Source organism: Phocoena phocoena, chromosome 14, assembly GCF_963924675.1.
Source record: "Phocoena phocoena chromosome 14, mPhoPho1.1, whole genome shotgun sequence".
NCBI classification, from domain to species: domain Eukaryota; kingdom Metazoa; phylum Chordata; class Mammalia; order Artiodactyla; family Phocoenidae; genus Phocoena; species Phocoena phocoena.
This window is the reverse complement of record NC_089232.1, coordinates 25,158,475-25,177,951: the sequence shown is the minus strand read 5'-3', so window position 1 is coordinate 25,177,951 and position 19,477 is coordinate 25,158,475. Positions and strand designations below refer to the sequence as shown.

Genomic DNA, 19,477 nt, shown 5'->3' with positions numbered 1-19,477 from the left:
TTGTCACAGAGTTAGGAGTTTTCTGGGTGTTGGGTTCCATTCTTTGGTCTTTGCAATTTATTAAGATTCATAGTACCACCCCATTCAGTGTCTTGTAAGTTGCTTAGTTTCCCTGGAGATGAGACAGAGGCATGAGACAGTTAAAAACATACTTTATTTCTATATGGAGATTCTTTCTATGATCTCAGGTTGGAAAACATAGAAACTTCAAGAACTAGCCCTCTCCACTTACATGATTCTTCCTGAAACCAGGTCAATAAGGTTAGCTCCCAAGTCCCCTTTTCCAAGGGTTCCACTCAGTCCTTCCAAGAGAAAGGACATTCCAGTATGTCTTAGCACTCCAGTGGGAGGTGAGGAAGACAAGGACCCCTATCCTTTAGTTCTTGCCATGTAGTGTCCCTCCCCAACCCTCAGTTGCTATGGTACCACTGTGAGTCCATTATATACATCAGCTTCTCTGAAAGAATGAGGAGGAATCAGCACAATACATATAGCTCATTGACAGCAACTGGATCCCACATTTTAGAAGTAACATAACAGTGATAGCCCCATGATGCCTTATATTCTATTACTACTGAACAGAATATCAAGGAAAAACACTTAGGAGATAACACAGCATGACAGATTTCTATAAGAATGAGACCAATGCACAGTGCAGATCATGGTGTTTCTCACACATGGGAGGAGACAACAATTTTATAAGTTAAATGGGTATTGGAGAGTGGGTCAGAGGAAGACTTGCTGGGCTCTCTCAGAGGAAACGTTCTGCCATATTTGAAACTGTACACTCCTATTACGTGCAGGGATGATGCTGTCCAAACACAGCCCTTCAGTTCCCCTGGATTGGCTGGTGCTCTCTTTGGAATTATCTCAGAGAGCTCTCATTGCAAAAGGCTATCTTAAGGTCTTTGGCCCGATTACCCACGTTGAGTGTGGGTCTTTAGAATCCTGTGGAAAATCTGCTTCTCAACTTCCTCCATGCCTGCTGGGCAGCCTAGACCCACTAAGACTGGTGAGTTAACAATGTCCTGTTGGTAGGCTCCTCAAGAACAGAAGGAGCTGTGTGTCCCCAGCTCAGGGCCAAGTCCAGAGCAAGTGCTCAATAAACCTTGTTGAATTCAACTCTAACCTCTTCCATAGAGGGGATGTCCCCTACTCATTAACACTTTCTTCTTAGGTACTTCTCATAATCATGCCAGTTCTTTACATCCCTCTGAAGTGAATAATCCATACATGGCATGATTCTTTATCAGAAGTAAGACTAATGCTTTGGGCACTGACTTTTGTTACCCCTAAATTATGTGTTCCATTCATATATTTGCACTGAGCTGGTTTTCTTAGTTTATTTAATCCTTCTCATGCTGCTTTGGAGGATATCTTTCTGGCTTATACTGTTGCTATATAGCTTCTTCCTGGCCTGTCAATGCCCTGGTAGGGTTAGGGCCAGCACAGCTGGTAATGGCTGTAAACCCTATGTGCAGCACAGTTCTCCCTGAACATGATGGATGCAGAATATGTGCATGCATTCTTCAAACCACGAAGAAGGCATTTATGGTAGTTACATGAGGTTTCTGCTTTCAGCCACATCTGGACAAAGCACAGATCTGGGAGACAGAAAGAAACTGTACACTCACCTGCTATAACCCCAAAACTGTCAGGACACGAAGCTTTAAGTTTGTGACTCTCTGTCAACTGACTCTTCTGTAGGGTTGATCAATCATCCCACCTCTTTTAGACAGGAGGCCAGCAAAGCTGGTGGCAGGAAGGGGAGATTCAGAGAGTCTAAAGGGAAGATGCAAGGTGGCCTCTTCCCACAAGTGTTGTTGCAGGGTGCAGCCTCCTCAGTCACTGGGCATCTGAACTCATGCCTTATGCTAGTATAAAGCTAAAAATCTAGGTGAGTGCCCCTGCCCTAAGATACCCAAAAGTCCAGAGCAGGGAGCCTACATGTTTTTCTTCCCTGGTGGCATTCTCCAGCTGGGAGACTTAGCCTGTTAAATCCTTATAGAGAGATGTAGGATTTGACATGAAGTCCTCTGCTCTGTCAAAGGCCAAAATCTTCAGGAGAAGGAAAGTGCTCACAGTTTTAGGATAAATCAGAGAATGTCATATATGGATACTGATACATGGTCTTAGCAGTTGCTACATCTCTAGGTATTAATTCGCTGGACTTACTCCTTCTATTCTTCCTGAGACTACAAATTTTTTGTTGAACAGTAAAAAAAGACATACAATCATTGAACCAATGAATGTTAACATTCAAAAGGACACCTAAATGTAGTTCAGCTCATAATTTTACAAATAAGGAAAGAGAGGATCAGATAGATTAAGTATTGCACAGTTCTCCTGAGTCTTGGTTCATAACAGACATTAGCTAGTATCAGTGGACATATTCTATCAGCATTGATTGCTCAGGACAGTCACTGCGGACATAATGCAGATAAACTTGAGGCTCTCAATCCCATACTGCACTGAAATATTGAGATGCCAAAAAGGGGCAGAAGTATGCCTTCTTTTCATGGGTCCTTAGAAGAGAGTGTTACATCTTTCATTCAGATTTTATGTGGTTCCTCCTTTTGTTCACCTTATCAAGCAGAGGCTGATGCAGTATGAGCCACCAGCTAAAGGAAAATAATCTAAGCAAGACTGAGAACACCTTTATTGAAATAAGATAGCAGCTCTAGGCAAACAGATCAGTTGGATCTTTTGCTGCATTGCAGGAATTACCCTGAAATGAGTGCCAACATGCAATTAAAGTTAATTCTAGAATCTTGGAATGGACTGTAGAGAAAATCGAGTCTAACCTTCCCATTGTACAGGCTCAGAGAAGTTCGATGATTTGTTTTGGGTCACACAGCATGTGGGTGGCAAAGACATAGAAGAATGCAGGTTTTTGACTCCAGAATGGAATGTTTTTCCTAAACTATTCTGACCTTTTCACAAGCCGCAAAAGTGTTTCTTATGGTCTCTATATTGAGGATTTATCCATGCATGAAATGAAGCAAGACAAAGACAAAGGTGACTGCGCCTACTGAACGCCCCATAGTCTAGGAGAGCATGTTGGAGTAGAAGCTGAAGTTCTCCATCGTGGTCTTAGAGTCGCTGCGAGAGGAGTCATTGGAGGTCTTGTCCAGGGATGAGGGCATGGCCTTGGGGCCTTCCTCCAGGTCTTCCTCATGGGCCCCCACCACTGTGGAGACAGTGGTCTCCAGGCGGCTGACTTTATACACACTGCCCTGCGTCTGGAGGTACCTAGTGGATTTCATTTCAAGCCCCTCATAGTCACCAGCACTGATGAAAGGGCAGCACCGAAAGGCTTGCTTGAAGCCCAGACGGAACCTGAAGAGAGAGTAGAAGGAGAGGTAATCCTTGAGTATGGCCTGCTTTCAGAGGGTGTTCCCATCATTGTGGTAGCTCTTTAATATGTGGACATACCCAAATGAGACACTGTGTTATTATTTTCTTTAATTAATTGACAGCTGAAGATGCTAAGGGCAAAAAGATTCAAAGGTCAGTGATCAAGGTTAAATCCAGGACTAGAACCCAAGTTCATGTGAAATGCATGTCTGTACTTAGCGTGGCTGTTGAAATATACTGCCTCCACTGGTTCAGTGTCAGCTGATTTTGGGTCAATTCAACATCAGTAAAAACATTCACCAAGTGTTTACTATATGCACAATACTGTGTCAAGACTCAGTCCTTTCCTTCAAGTAGCCCACTGACTTTCTGCCAATCATGTCCCTTCAGAATCAGCTTTTGGGAGATTAAACTTAGAAGTGTTTAGGTATGTTGTGAGGCTCCTAGAAGAAAGATAAATCCATGAGTTAGACAAGCAAGACCATTTGGACAAGTCCCAGGGAATATCTGTCCCCAAATTCATAGCACCTGAGTGTCTCATTCAGAGAAGGCACGTTATAGACTGATAACTGTTGGCTATAAATGTGACAAGCCTTTTTTCCTTCCCCCTCCTTCTCCTGCCTTCTTTTTCACAGAGGCTGAGATGGTGCTCCAGATGAGTGAGCTGCCACCATGGCATACCAGCTGCCTCTTGGGGACTCTGCACACAGTGATGAATTCCCTATTACTGAACATCATTCTAGATGGCTCTCCCTTCTGTTACTTGTCTGAGGTTGGCTTCCACTTCAGGGAAGGCTCTCCTGGCCCCTGTGGCCAAGTAAAGGCAGAATCAGGCCTTTGAGGCTCTGACTTCTTTTTGCTTACCCTGTCCTGCTGGAAGTGCTGGAAGAAACTGGAAAAAGCTGCCCAGATTTTATGATGGGATGGGAAGAAGAAAATGAGAGACCAGAGAAGGGAAAAGATGCCATGTGGTGGATAATTATTCTAGGGGAATCAATCTCTCTCTTTCTCTCTTGTTCTCTCTCTCTCACTATCACTCTCTGACTCATTCACTCTCTGACTCTCTCTCTCTCTCTGATTCTCTTTCTCTCTGTCTGCATGGACAACCCTCTGTGCATGGAATCCATAGAGCAGATTGAGAAATTCATGAACTTGATCCAGCTTGCAACCTGCTTTATATACATTAATCACAGAGGTTTTTTAAATCTGCCCCTGCACCCCACCCTCTACTACTGATTTAGTAACAAGTGTTTAAAAGTCAGAAGATTTCACATAAAAACATGGATTTCTGGTTCATCTTGGAAAAGAAAAAAAAGTCTCCTCAGGGCTCATATTCCTGCATGGTGACAAGAAGACCATTTGTCTTTGTAGTCCCCAAGTAGCCAACCTAAGTGAGGAAAGCCAGCTGTGAGACAAGAGGGAGTGGTAAAGACTACAGCGAACTAATCATCACATGGTTCAGTCAGCAGGGATTGAACAGTGTGATGATTAGTTTCTTGTCCTGGAGAGAGTATGGGGGATGGGGTTCTTACCTGTCATTGAGGCAGCAGTAGATGATGGGGTTGTACATTGTAGAGCTCATGGCCAGCCACATGATGGCCAGGTAAACCTGCTGAATAAACTTCTCCAGGTAGAGATCAGGGTTGATGTAAGGCAGGAGGAAGAAGATGTGGAAGGGCAGCCAGCAGATGGCAAAGGTGCATACAACAATAATCATCATCTTAACCACCTGGCAAGAGGGTGAGACAGGTGAGACCACCAGCACATCCTCCCTTTCTCATGGTTATTTTCTCTCTTATCCTGCCCCCTGACTGTGCACAGTGTGATACGGAGTGTAAAGTAATTATAATAACACCTTTCAAGGTGGAGGAAGGACCATTTATATGTAGTACCAAAGGACTTTGGTTATGTCAGTGATTCTCAGAGGGTGGCCCCAGGACCAGCAACATGGCCATAACTTGAGTACTTGTCAGAAATGCAAATTCTTGGACCCCATTCTAGGCTAACTGAATCAAAAAGTTTGAGTGTGGAACCCAGAATTCGGACTTTGACAAGCCCTTCTGATTGTTCTGATGTGCATTCATGTTTGAGAACTTCTGTGTTATACCATACTTCTGGACAATGACTGGAGAAGCCAAGGGAGACCAGATTAATGAGCAAAGGGGAATGGGTGTTCAGGAGGAAAAGACCCAGGAATGGGGGGGAAGCAGCAGGGGGAAAGGGGCCATGAGCCAGAGTAGGCTTCTAGGTGTGAAGACTCAGGGAGAGGGAAAGAGAAGGGGTGGGATTTGGACAGCTGCAGCAAGGGAGTGTCAGATGTTTAAAGGGGATATTAATAAAATGGTTTTATGAATACTGGGTGATATAACCCATTCCTTTTTATTCCCAAGAAACCTTCAGAGAAAAAATGACCTAAGAGAGGTGTGGCCAAGATAGTGGAGTAGGAAGACACTGAGCTCACCTCCTCCCATGGGCACACCAACTAGTTACAGAGAAACTATTAATGAGAACGACCTGAAGACTAGCAGAAAAGATTTTCTTGAACTAAAGATATAAATAAGGAATCACAATGAGATGGATAGGAGGGACAGAGATGCAGTATAGTGAAGACCCATAACCCTGGGGAGGTCACCCCCAAATGGAAGGATGATCACAATTGCAGAGGTCCTCCCCAAGGAGCAAGAGGTCTGAGCCCCACATCAGCGGGGTATGCACTGGGAAGACAAACCCTCAGAATCTCTTGCTTTGAAGGCAAGCAGGGCTTGCACACAGGAGGGCTAGAGAGCTGTAGGAAACAGAGATTCTGCTCTTAAAGAGTGCACAAAAAGTCTCACATGCTCTGAGTCTCAGCACAGAGGCAGTGATTTGAGAGGAGCCTGAGCCAGACCCACTTGCTGACCTTGAAGAGCCTCCTGGAGAAGAAGGAGGCTATTGGGAACATCCCTGGGGACAAAAACACCAGTGGCAGCTGTTTTGGGGACCTCATTCTACCATGAGGACACTGGTTTTGGCAAATGCCATTTTGGAGTTCTTCTTTTAGTCTATTAGCTCTGGGAGGTTACCCACCCATCAGTGGGCTGGTACCAGCCCCAGGGCCCTCATAGACCCACAGCCATTTGCCCCAGGACCTGGCCCTGTGCACAAGTGCGCCAACAGTCACAAGGCAGAGTCGGCAGTGAACTGGGCTGGGGGCCAGCCCCACCTACCAACATGCCCACAGTAGTCAGTCCCACCACAACTGAACGGCCCACACAGCACACATAGGGGGCACCGCTAGAGCATATAGCTCTGTTGATCAGAGGAGAGTGTGCTGCTGGGCCCCACAGGACAGCTCCAACACAAGGCCACTTCTCCAAGATCAGAACATGTAACCAACTTACCTAATGCATAGAAATAAGCACAGAGAAATAAATACACACAATTTGAGGAGACAGAGGAATATGTTTTCAACAAAGGCACAAGACAAAACCTCAGAAAAAGAACTAAATGAGGTGGAGATAAGCAATCTACTTGAAAAAGATTTCAAAGTAATGATAATAAATATGCTCAATGAACTTGAGAGAAGAATGGATAAACCCAATGAGAATTTAAATAAAATTAGAAAATATGAAGAAGAACCAAACAGAGCTGAAGAATAACTGAAATAAAAAATTCACTAGAAGGAATCAACCGTGGATTAGGTGATACAGAGGAGTGGATCAGCAAACTGCAAGACACCCAAGTTGAACAAAAAATTAAAAAAGAAAATAATTAACAAAAAACTGAGTGTAGTTTAAGAGACCTCTGGGACAACCAAAGTATACAAATATTTGCATCATAGGGGTCCAAGAAGGATAAGAGAGAGAGAAAGCATCAAAGAACTTATTTGAAGGAATAATAGCTGAAAAGTTCCCCAATCTGGGAAAGGAAACAGACATCCATGTCCAAGAAGCACAAAGAGTCCCAAACAAGATGAACCCAAAGCAGCCCACACCAATACACATTATATTAATATGGCATATATTAAAGATAAAGAGAGAATATTAAGAGCAGCAGGAGGAAACAAATAGTTACACACATGGGAACTCCCATAAGACTGTCAGCTGACTTTTCAGTAGAAATTTTGCAGGCCAGAAGGGAGTGGCACCATATATTCAAAGTGATGAAAGGATAAAACATGCAACCAAGAATACTCTATCTGGCAAGATTATCATTCAGATTTGAAGGAGAGATACAAATTTTAAGACAAGCAACAGCTAAAAGAATTCAGCACCACTAAACTGGCTTAACAAGAAATGTTAAAGGGACTTCTCTAAGGGGAAAAGAAAAGACCACAACCAGAAATATGAAAATTATGAGAGGAAAAATCTCATTGGTTAAAGCAAACATACAATAAAGATAGTAAATCAACCACTTATAAAGCTAGTAGGAAGATTAAAGACAAAAGTCGTAAAATCATCTATATCCACAATAAGTAGTTAAGGGATACACAAAACAAAAAGATGTAAAATATGATGTCAAAAACATTAAATGTGAGGGGGGGCAAATAAAAATGAAGGGTGGTTAGAATGTGTTCAGACTTAACTGGTCACCAACTTAAAAATAATCACACGTGGGACTTCCCTTTGGTGCAGTGGTTAAGAATCTGCCTGCCAATGTGGGGGACACAGGTTCGAGCCCTGGTCTGGGAAGATCCCACATGCCACAGAGCCCACGCACCACAATTACTGAGCCTGCACTCTAGAGCCCGTGAGCCACAACTACTGAGGTTGCATGCCACAACTACTGAAGCCTGCGCACCTAGAGCCCATGATCCACAACAAGAGAAGCCACTGCAGTGAGAAGCCCTCACATCACAACGAAGAGTAGTCCCCACAACCCACAACTAGAGAAAGTCTGCATGTAGCAATGAAGACCCAACGCAGCCAAAAAAAAAAATCACACGTGTATGTATATATAGTTTGCTATATATAAACATCATGGTAACCACAAACCAAAAAAATCTCTAATAGATACACATGAAAAAAGAGAAAGGAATCCAAACATAACATTAAAGGCAGACGTTAAACCACAAGGGAAGAGAGCAAAAAAGAGAAGAAAAAAGAACTATAAAAACAACCAGAAAACAACAAAATGGCAATAAGTACATTACAGACCAATATAACTGATGAACATGGATGCAAAATCCTCAACAAAATATTAGCAAACAGAATTCAACAATACCTTAAAAGGATCATACACCATAATTGAGTGGAATTTGTGCCTGGGATGCAAGGATGTTTCAACATCAGCAAATTAGTCAATGTGTTACATCACACTAACAAATTGAAGAATAAAAATCATATGATCATTTTCATAAATATAGAAAAAACTTTTGACAGAATTCAGTATCCTTTTATGACAAAAACTCTCAACAAAGTGGGTATAGAGGGAACATACCTCAACATATAAAGGCCATATGTGACAAACCCATAGCTAACATCATATTCAGTGGTGAAAAGGTGAAAGCATTTCCTCTAAGATCAGAAACAAGAAAAGGTTGCCCACTCTCACCCTTTTTATTCAATGTAGTATTGGGAGTTCTATTCAAAGCAATCAGACAAGAAAAAGATATCCAAATTAGAAAGGAAGAATTCAAACTGTCACTGTTTGCAGATGACAAGATACTATACATTGAATATCCTAAAGAAGCCACCAAAAAACTATTAGAACTAATAAACAAATTCAATAAAGTTTCAGGATACAAAATTAACATACAGATATCTGTTGCATTTCTATATACTAACACTGAAATATCAGAATGAGAAATTAAGAAAACAGTCCCATTTACAACTGCATCAAAAAGAATAAAATACCTAAGAATAAACCTAACCAAGGAGGTAGACAACTTGTACTTGGAAAACTATAAGGCACTGATAAAATAACTTGAAGGGGACACAAGCAAAAACCAAAATATAGCATGCTCACATATTGGAAGAATTAATATTGTTAAAATGACCATACTACCCAAGGCAACCTACAGATTCAATGCAATCTATCAAAATACCAAAGGCAATTTCACAGAACTACAACAAATAATTCTAAAACTTATACAGAAACACAAAAAACCCCAAGTAGCCATAACAATCTTGAGAAAGAAGAACAAAGCTGGAGGCATTATGCTCTTGATTTCAAAATCATACTAAAAGCTACAGTAATCAAAACAATATGGTACTGGCACAAAACAGACACAGAGCTCAAAAGAACAGAATAGAGATCCCAGAAATAAACCCACACCCATATGGTCAATTAATCTATGACAAAGGAGGCAAGAATTATAGTGGGGAAAATACAGCCTCTTCAAAAAAACATGTTGGGAAAAGTTGACTGCTACATGCAAAAAAATAAAACAGGATTACATTCTCACATCATATATAAAAATAAATTCAAACTGGATTAAAAACTTAAATGGAAGACCTGAAACCACAAAACTTCTAGAAGAAAACAGGAAGCACCCTTTTTGACACTGGTATTAGCATTTTTTAAAAAAAATGTGTCTCCTCAGGCAAGGGAAACAAGAGCAAAAATTAACAAATGGGACTACATCAAAGTGAAAAGCTTTTGCACAGTGAAGGAAACTATAAACAAAACAAAAAGGCAGCTTACTGAATATTTGCAAATAATATATCTGATAGGGGATTAATATCTAAAATATACAAAGAACTAATATCACTCAACATCAAAAAAACCAAACAACTGCATTTTAAAAAATGGCAGGGACCTGAAGAGATGTTTTTCCAAATAAGGCATACAGATGGCAAAAAGGCACATGTAAAGATACCCAACATCACTCATCAAACCAAAACCACAATGAGATATCACTTCACATGTGTCAGAATGGCTATATCACAAAGACAGCAGATAACAAGCATTGGCAAGGATGTGGAGAAAAATGAGCCTTTGTAAACTGTTTGTGGAAATGTAAATTGGTGCAGCCATTCTGGAAAACAGTATGGAGATTCCTCAACAAATTGAAAAGAGAACTACCATACGATCCAGCAACTACACCCCTGGGTATTTATCCAAAGGAAACAAAAACACTTTGAAAAGATACAAGTACCCTGATGTTTATAGGAGCATTATTTACAATAGCCAAGATATGGAAGCAACCTAAGTGTCCATTGATAGAGGAATGGGTATAAAAATATATTTTATGTATATATATATACACACACACATACAATGGAATATTACCCAGACATTAAAAAATGAAATCTTGTCATTTGGGACAACATGGATGAATATAGAGGGTATTATCCTAAGAGAAAGTCAAATATCACATCATCTCACTTATATGTGGAATCTAAAAAACAAAACAAAGAAACAAACAAAACAAAAGCAGACTCATAAAGATGTAGAGAATAAAAGGGTGGTTGCCAGAAAGAAGGCGGATGGGTAGGTGGGTGAAATGGGTGAAGAGGATTAAGGGGTACAAACCTTAAATAAGTCATGGGGATGTAATAAGCAACATAAAGAATATGGTCAGTAACATTTTAATAACTTTGTATGGGGACAGATCGTTACTAGAATTATTGTGGTGCTAGTGGATGCAAATGTCAAATCATTATGTAATACACCTGAAATTAATATACTATTGTAAGTCAACTGTATTTCAATAAAAAAGAAAAGCTATCTAGCATCCACACAATGAAATACTATGCAAAGAAGTACCAAAAGAGAAAAATAAAGAATGAGAAATCTCTTTCTATATTGATTTTTGAAGATTTTGTGGATGTTGTTAAATTTAAAAATAAGAGGAAGAACAGCGTGTATTTACTATTTGTGTAAGAAAGAAAAGAATGTATATTTATTTGGCTTATAAATGCATTACAATATCTGAAAGGATTAACAACAACTGTGGTTATCATACTGTGTGTGTGTGTGTGTGTGTGTGTGTGTGCATACACATTTGGGAACTGTGTAGATGGAGGACCTAGAAAGGAGGGAGACCTTTCATGGTAAGACTCAATATATTTTTTGACTTTTAATTTCCGAATAATTTAAGACTCCCAAGAAGTTGCAAAAATAGGTCAGAGAGTTCCCAGGTACCCATCACACAGCTTCTCCCAATGATATCATCTTAGATAATTATGCCACATGATCAAAATCAGGAAACTGATGATAGTGCGGTACTATTAATGGACTGCATTTGGATTTTGCCAGTTTTTACATGCATTTTTTTGGGGGTGTATAGTTCTATGAAATTTTATCATATGCAGAGATAAGTGAAAAACCCACAGCAATCAGGATACATAGCTGCTCCATCATCACAAAGAAACTCACTCATGCTGTCCCTTTGTAGACAGACTCTTCCCCCAGTACTAATCCTGGCAACTCCTAGTCTATTCTCCATCACCATAATTTTGTTTCTTTTAGTACTTTTTGATGTTTGAACCAAGTAAATGTACTATTTTGTCAAATTTTAATAATAAAAGAGAACTGAATAACTCTTCATGCTTTTGTAGTTAAATATGTGTGTTTGTGTTTTAATGACTTGACAGTTTTCAATTAGCCTTAAGGCGAGAGTGAGGTGGCTTATGCCTGTACAGGCAGGCCTAGGTTACGAAAACATTGAAGAAAGATCTCTTCCCTCCCCTCCCTTCCCCTTTCCTCCACTCCCTTCTATTGTTCCCAGGACCCAGGGATGTTTTGTGCCTGCTGCCTCTGGGTCTCCTGAGGCTCTGGGGCTCATAAGCTTGCCGGTCTGTCACCTATGCCAGGGTGGGTTAAGTGCTGCCTGCCCTTTGCTCACCTTGCGCTTGGCAGAGACTTGCTCGTGGTAACGGTCAGAGGAGTCCCCAGGGATCTCGCTGGCCCACAGTGTGATACCCACTACAGTGTACGCATAGCCTATCACCAGCAGGGGGAGGAAGTAGATCAACACAGTCACACAGATGTGGTACCTGCAACAAGGTGGATGGAAGGGGTCAGTTCAAGAAATAATAGAGTTGGTCAAGCTTTGACGGTTACATTTCTCAGCATTTGCCATTAATAAGCTTTGATGATAAGGCTAGCCACCTGCATTGGATGGATGGGTGATATGTTAATGGATAAAGTAGAGAAAGCAAATCTCTTCAACTTATGTTTTTCTTATGGACTTTTTCCATAATGGAGATTCCTATTCAGAATGAAAAGAGAAGAACAAACACTGATCAGAGGGAACTGAATCTGTTGTATACCTACAGCAATTTTAGTTGATGTTAAGTTCAATATTGCTTACCTCTCCCTCCAAAGAGAAAATGAAATCTTAGGCTGCATTAATGGAAGTATATTCTCTAGAATAAAGGAGATGATTTTACTGCTCAATACATATTTGTCAGATTTAAACTTAGGGTCAGTTTTGGTGCAGGGACATAGACCAACTAGTACATTCAGATGAGAACCATCGTCATGGTTAATGAGACAATCTATCCTAAATGACAAATGGCTTCACAGATATAAGCATAATTATCTTGGAGAGAGATAAGACTTATCCTAGAATTAAGATCAGTAGGTGAGAGCCACAAAGTTTAAGCTACTTCTAGGCCTGGTCCTTAAATATATATGTCCAGATGGAAGCTGTCTGGGTCTCTGAGTCACCACTTGGAGGACAGATACCAAATGATTTGAGTCTGATTGGAATATGAGAAAGAAACAAACCTTTGCAGTGTTAAACCACAGATTTTGAGGTTTCTTACAACAGCACAACTTATCCTATTCTGTTTAAGATGAAGCTCATTGTAAGTTGGACATTTTAATAAGTTATTTGAATTTGGAGAAAGAGTATTTTTTCTCAGATGGTCCTTGGCATGTCTGGCTAGTTATAGGCCTTTCCCCCTGATGTGAGTTTAATGCAAAGCCTCAGCATTCCTGATAATAATAATAATAAGAAGAAGAAGAACAGCTAATATTTTGCGGGTTTTACTCTAGGTCACTGTGTTCATAATAACATTAATGATAGTATTAATAGCTGAACTGGAAGTTAGATTTTATTGAGTGAATAGCACAGTGCCATGCACTTTACTGGCATTATCTTCTTTAATCCTCAAAACAAATGATTAGGTAGATACTATCATAATCCCATTTTGTAGATAAGGAAACCAAAGCTTAGAATTTAATTAACTTTCCGAAATTCACAGCTGGTAAAATGAGGAACTGAGATTAGAACGCAGGACTGTGACCACAGAGCCAGCTTCTTTTCACTGGAGAAAAGTCACCCAGTGATATATATATATTTTAATATTTTAATTTAATTTAATTTATTTTTTTATACAGTAGGTTCTTATTAGTTATCTATTTTATACATATTAGTGTATACATGTCAATCCCAATCTCCCAATTCACCCAACCACCACCATCAGCACCACCACTTTCCCCCCTTGGTGTCCATACGTTTCTTCTCTACATTGTGTCTCTATTTCTGCCCTGCAAACTGGTTCATCTGTACCATTTTTCTAGGCTCCACATATATACGTTAATATACGATATTTGTTTTTCTCTTTCTGGCTCACTTCACTCTGTATGACAGTCTCTAGAACCATCCACGTCTCTACCAGTGACCCAATTTCATTCTTTTTTATGGCTGAGTAATATTCCATTGTATATATGTACCACATCTTATTTATCCATTCATCTGTTGATGGGCATTTAGGTTGCTTCCATGACCTGGCTATTGTAAATAGTGCTGCAAGGAACATCAGGGTGCATGTGTCTTTTTGAATTATGGTTTTCTCTGGGTGTATGCCCAGTAGTGGGATTGCTGGGTCACATGGTAATTCTATTTTTAGTTTTCAAAGGAACCTCCATACTGTTCTCGGTAGTGGCTGTATCAATTTATATTCCCACCAACAGTGCAAGAGGGTTCCCTTTACTCCACACCCTCTCCAGCATTTGTTGTTCGTAGATTTTCTGATGATGCCCATTCTAACTGGTGTAAGGTAATACCTCATTGTGGTTTTGATTTGCATTTCTCTAATAATTAGTGATGTTGAGCAGCTTTTCGTGTGCTTCTTGCCCATCTGTATGTCTTCTTTGGAGAAATGTCTATTTAAGTCTTCTGCCCATTTTTTGATTGGGTTATTTGTTTTATTAATATTGAGCTGCATGAGCTATTTATATATTTTGGAGATTAATCCTTTGTCCATTGATTCATTTGCAAATACATTCTCCCATTCTGAGGGTTTTCTTTTCATCTTGTTCATTGTTTCCTTGGCTGTGCAAAAACTTTTAAGCTTCATTAGGTCCCATTTGTTTATTTTTGTTTTTATTTCCATTACTCTAGGAGGTGGATCAAAAAAGATCTTGCTGTGATTTATGTCAAAGAGTGTTCTGCCTATGTTTTCCTCTAAGATTTTTATAGTGTCTGGTCTTACATTTACATCCATTTTGAGTTTATTTTTGTGTGTGGTGTTAGGGAGGGTTCTAATTTCATTCTTTAACATGTAGCTGTCCAGTTTTCCCAACACCACTTATTGAAGAGACTGTCTTTTCTCCATTGTGTATCCTTGCCTCCTTTGCCATAGATTAGTTTACCATAGGTGCGTGGGTTTACCTCTGGTCTTTCTATCCTGTTACATTGATCTATATTTCTGTTTTTGTGACAGTACCATATTTTCTTGATTACTGTAGCTTTGTAGTATAGTCTGAAGTCAGGGAGTCTGACTCCTCCACCTCCGTTTTTTTTTCCCCTCAAGACTGCTTTGGCTATTCAGGGTTTTTTGTCTCTATACAAATTTTAAGAGTTTTTTGTTCTAGTTCTGTAAAAAATGCCACTGGTAATTCAATAGGGATTGAATTGAATGTGTAGATTGCTTTGGGTAGTAGAGTCATTTTCACAATATTGATTCTTCCAATCCAAGAGCATGGTATATCTCTCCATCTGTTTGTGTCATCTTTGATTTCTTTCATCAGTGTCTTATAGTTTTCTGAGTACAGGTCTTTTACCTCCTTAGGTAGGTTTATTCCTAGGTATTTTATTCTTTTTGTTGAAATGGTGAATGGGATTATTTCCTTAATTTCTCTTTCTGATCTTTCATTCTTAGTGTATAGGAATGCAAGTGATTTCTGTGCATTAATTTTGTATCCTGCAACTTTACCAAATTCATTGATTAGCTCTAGTCACCCAATGATATTTTCTTCCACTATTTATGCTTATTTTCTGCAATATTTTTTTTCCAAAAAGGAAAACCCACTTACTCACTCACAATTTCTCCTTTATCAATTGTTTGTTTTCAATCACTTCTTTGCAAAGCCCCACAGTTTTACCACTTATTCTGCCTCCTCTGAATGCTAAAATTTGAAACTTGAAGAAACTTGGAAGAGTTCTTAAAGTAACAAGCCACAGATTCAGCAAAGCAGGGTGTTTAGTGCAAGCTGTTATGTACAGACTGGCTGTTCCATGCAGACAGGCTGTTCTGTGCAGACAGCCTGTTCCATGCAGACAGACTGTTCCAGTCTTACCAGACTTTCAATGTTCACTTTGATTGTCTCCTCCAGAAGACTTCTTGGGAGCCTCAGTTCTCTAGTCACCGCAGCAGTGACTACATACTTGTTTCCTACCTGATCTCAGTCCCTCTTCCTGATTGCTGTATAGATGCTGCTTGAAATCAAAATGTTTGGAGACTATGGTGTCAGGGAGACCCTGGGAACCTGCAGGTTGCACCTACTTCTTCTATCTGTAAGAACAGCCCTCCCTTTTGAAGACCAATACTTACTTGGCGATAAAAACATGTTAACTGAGCTTTGTGGGGTCTTTCCCTCAGAGCGCTGAGCATCTTTTTGGAGTCAGGGATGTGATGGGAGAACACTGCAGTCAAGTCACAGATGCTTCTTAACTTGGACCAGTGGTTCTCAAACTTAAACCAGCCTCAGAATCACCTAGAGGGCTTGTACAAATATGGAGGACTAGGCCCCACTCTGGGCCCCACCCAGTTTCCAACTTAGCATGTCTGAGGTAAGTCTGAGAATCTGAATTTATAACAAGTTCCCAGGTGACGCTGATGCTGGTTCTGGTTCAGACTTTGAGAAACATTTAGACCACTGGTTCTCAAGCTCAGAATCACATGAGAAACATCGGGGGAGATTATTAAATGATCAGTGTCCAGAGATACTCATGTAATTGGTCATGAGTGTGGGAGCAGAAAACCACAGTTTAGAAAATTCCCCAAGCCATTCTGGAATACAGCTGACATTGAGAATCACCTTTTCAGATCCAAGGCCTACAAGCCTGTTGGAACTACTATATTGTTGTTGGAGATTTAATGACATCAGTAAAGTACGTATTAACCATATTTTCTAGTTTCTGTATCTGATGCTTTGACATCTTGGGTCTTGCTGATGAATCTAGGAGGGACTGCGTGTCCAGAGCTAGCTAACTCCTAGAGATAACTCCTGCTAGTGTGACTTCATATTCAAACTAAACAACCCAAGGCCCCTACCTGCCGTCTATCTGCTTTTTCGGGGCTCTTACACTACAGGATACTATCCTCCTGCCCTAATCACCCCAGGGCCCCTTCAGACATCTATGGGCAGCCCCTACACTGGAGCCCACTGAAATGATTCAAACAAGAAAATGTTAGGCCTGTTTACCCTGCCTCACTGGTTGCTTCCCTCAAAAACATAGTAAAAGACTTTCCTACAGTTTCCCCATGCTCTCTGCCTGTGACCCTCTGTGGGGTGGTGTGCACCTTCCTCTTGGGAACTATGAGTAATAAACTATATTTTCAATGGAAATCATGTCCTGATCTGTTGGTCTCACTATACGTGAATTAAAAAAATGAAATCTATACTTTAAAACAAAGTGCTCCAGGGAGATCAGCTTGATGCTTTGTGACCACCTAGAGGGGTGGGATAGGGAGGGTGGGAGGGAGACGCAAGAGGGAGGAGGTATGGGGATATATGTATATGTATAGCTGATTCACTATGTTATAAAGCAGAAACTAACACACCATTGTAAAGCAATTATACTCCAATAAAGATGTTAAAAACAAAAAACAAAAAAAAACCCCACAAAGTGCTCTTTGGAAAATCACAGATCAGACCATTAGGAAAATGCTAAGCTAAATCAGTAAACATAAATTATCAGCCTCTTTTTTTTTTTTAAGAAGGAAAAGTTATTTTGTTATTCATTTGTAAGAAAGAAAAAGTATGGACTTAATTTCAACTAAAATGAGTTATAGACAGGTCCATGCTCTAACAGGGATAATTAAGAATAACAGGAATATGCCCCAGCAATTCCAGTTCTAGATACATACCCAGAATTGAATGCAGGGACTCAAACAAATACTTGTACACCAATGTTCATAGCAGCATTATTCACAATAACCAAAGGGTGGAAACAACCCAAATGCCCCTCAGTAGATGAATGGATAATCAAAATGTGGTATATACATAAAATAGAATATTATTTAGCCTTAAAAAGAATGAAGTTCTGATACATGCTACAACTGGATGAACCTTGCAAACATTATGCTAAGTGAATAAGCCAGACACAAAAGGACAAATATTGTATGACCCCACTTACATGAAATATTTAGAATAGGCAAATTCATAGAGACAGAAAATAGAACAGAGGTTACCAGGAGCTGGGATATGGGGATGGGAGTTACTGTTTAATAGGTACAGAATCTGGGATGATAAAAAGTTCTTGAAATGGATAGTGGTGACAGTTGCATAACATTGTGAATGTAAAATGATAAATTTTACATTATGAATATTTTATCACATATGTAAATGTCATACATACACATATATATTACATAATATAATAAAAAACCATAAGAACATTTAATCTGACCTGGGGTCCCGGGTCTCCAGATTTTCAGCCTTCTATTCCCCTCAGGTACTCCTCAAAAACCTCCAAAATAATAAAAATCCTCCACTGTGATCAAAAGGTAAGTAAATCTTGCTCAAATAAACCCTTTTCACATGGAAGTTGCAAGTGCTCAATCCAATGTCCAAGTTATCAAAAATTCTAAATGAATTTAGGTCAAATGAATGAAATTTAATCACTAGAAATTATGAAAATAAATATATTTCTTCCATCTTGACATATTCTTGGAGAAGTTTTACCTATTCTTGCAGTTAATTGGAGATAAACCTGCATTTTAATATTTTGCCAAAATCATTATTTTAGAGAACTGGTCAATAGGACCTAGTATAATCTTATTTTGTACAGCTTCATGGGTTTTTTTGGCTCTTGAATCTGATAGCTCTCAGAATTAATATCTGCCTTGGGAGAAGAGATCAGGGATCAGTGATCAGGAATGTGCCAAATGTGAGCCAGGGAAAGAATCAGGAGTGACTGCAATAGACTGTGACTGAAAGGACAGCTTGGTTCCCACATGATGAGATACATGAGACATGTGCATTGATTTTTTGTGTTTTTTATTAAGTCTTTTTAAAAACTGAGGCATAGTTGATTTATAAAATTATATGTTTCAGTGCAACATAGTGATTCACAATTTTAGAGGCTATACTCCATTTATAGTTATTATAAAATATTGACTATATCCCCTATACTGTACAATATATCCTTGTAACTTATTTATTTTATACATAGTAGTTTGTACCTCTTAATCCCATACTCCTATCTTGCCCCTCCACCCTTGCCTCTCACCACTGGTAAGCACTAGTTTGTCACTATATCTATGAATCTGTTTCTCTTTTGTTATATTCACTAGTTTGTTTTATTTTTTAGATTCCACATATAAGTGATAGCATACAGTATTTTGTCTTTCTCTGTCTGACTTATTTCACTAAGTACCTTCCAAGTCCATCCATGTTGTTGCAAGTGGCAAAATTTCATTCCTTTTTATGGCTGAGTAATAGTTCATTGTATTAATATTTATATACCACATCTTCTTTAGTCATTCATCTGGTGATGGAAACTTAGGTTGCTTGTCCTAGCTATTGTCAATTATGCTACTATGAACACTGGGATGCATGTATCTTTTTGATTTTTGAATTAGTGTTTTTGTTTTTTTGTATATACATCCAGGAATGGAATTGCTGGGTCATATGGCTAATTCTATTTTTAGTTTTTTGAGGAACCTCCTTTCTGATTTCCATAGTGGCTGCACCAATTTACATTCCCACCAACAGTGTAGGTTTCTTCACATCCTCA

General features: G+C 39.5%; 1 protein-coding gene across 1 annotated transcript in view; it reads right to left on the bottom strand.

Moving 5' to 3' along the window:
- Positions 1-3,047: 3,047 nt before the first annotated feature.
- TACR1 (tachykinin receptor 1) overlaps positions 3,048-19,477 on the bottom strand; it is a 94,986-nt gene continuing 78,556 nt past the window's right edge. Inside the window, exons 3-5 of the mRNA XM_065891039.1 lie at positions 12,128-12,278; positions 4,890-5,086; positions 3,048-3,339 (exon numbers count right to left, since the gene is read on the bottom strand). Of these exons, the coding sequence (XP_065747111.1) occupies positions 3,048-3,339; positions 4,890-5,086; positions 12,128-12,278 (640 nt within the window). The remainder of the gene's footprint in view (positions 3,340-4,889; positions 5,087-12,127; positions 12,279-19,477) is intronic.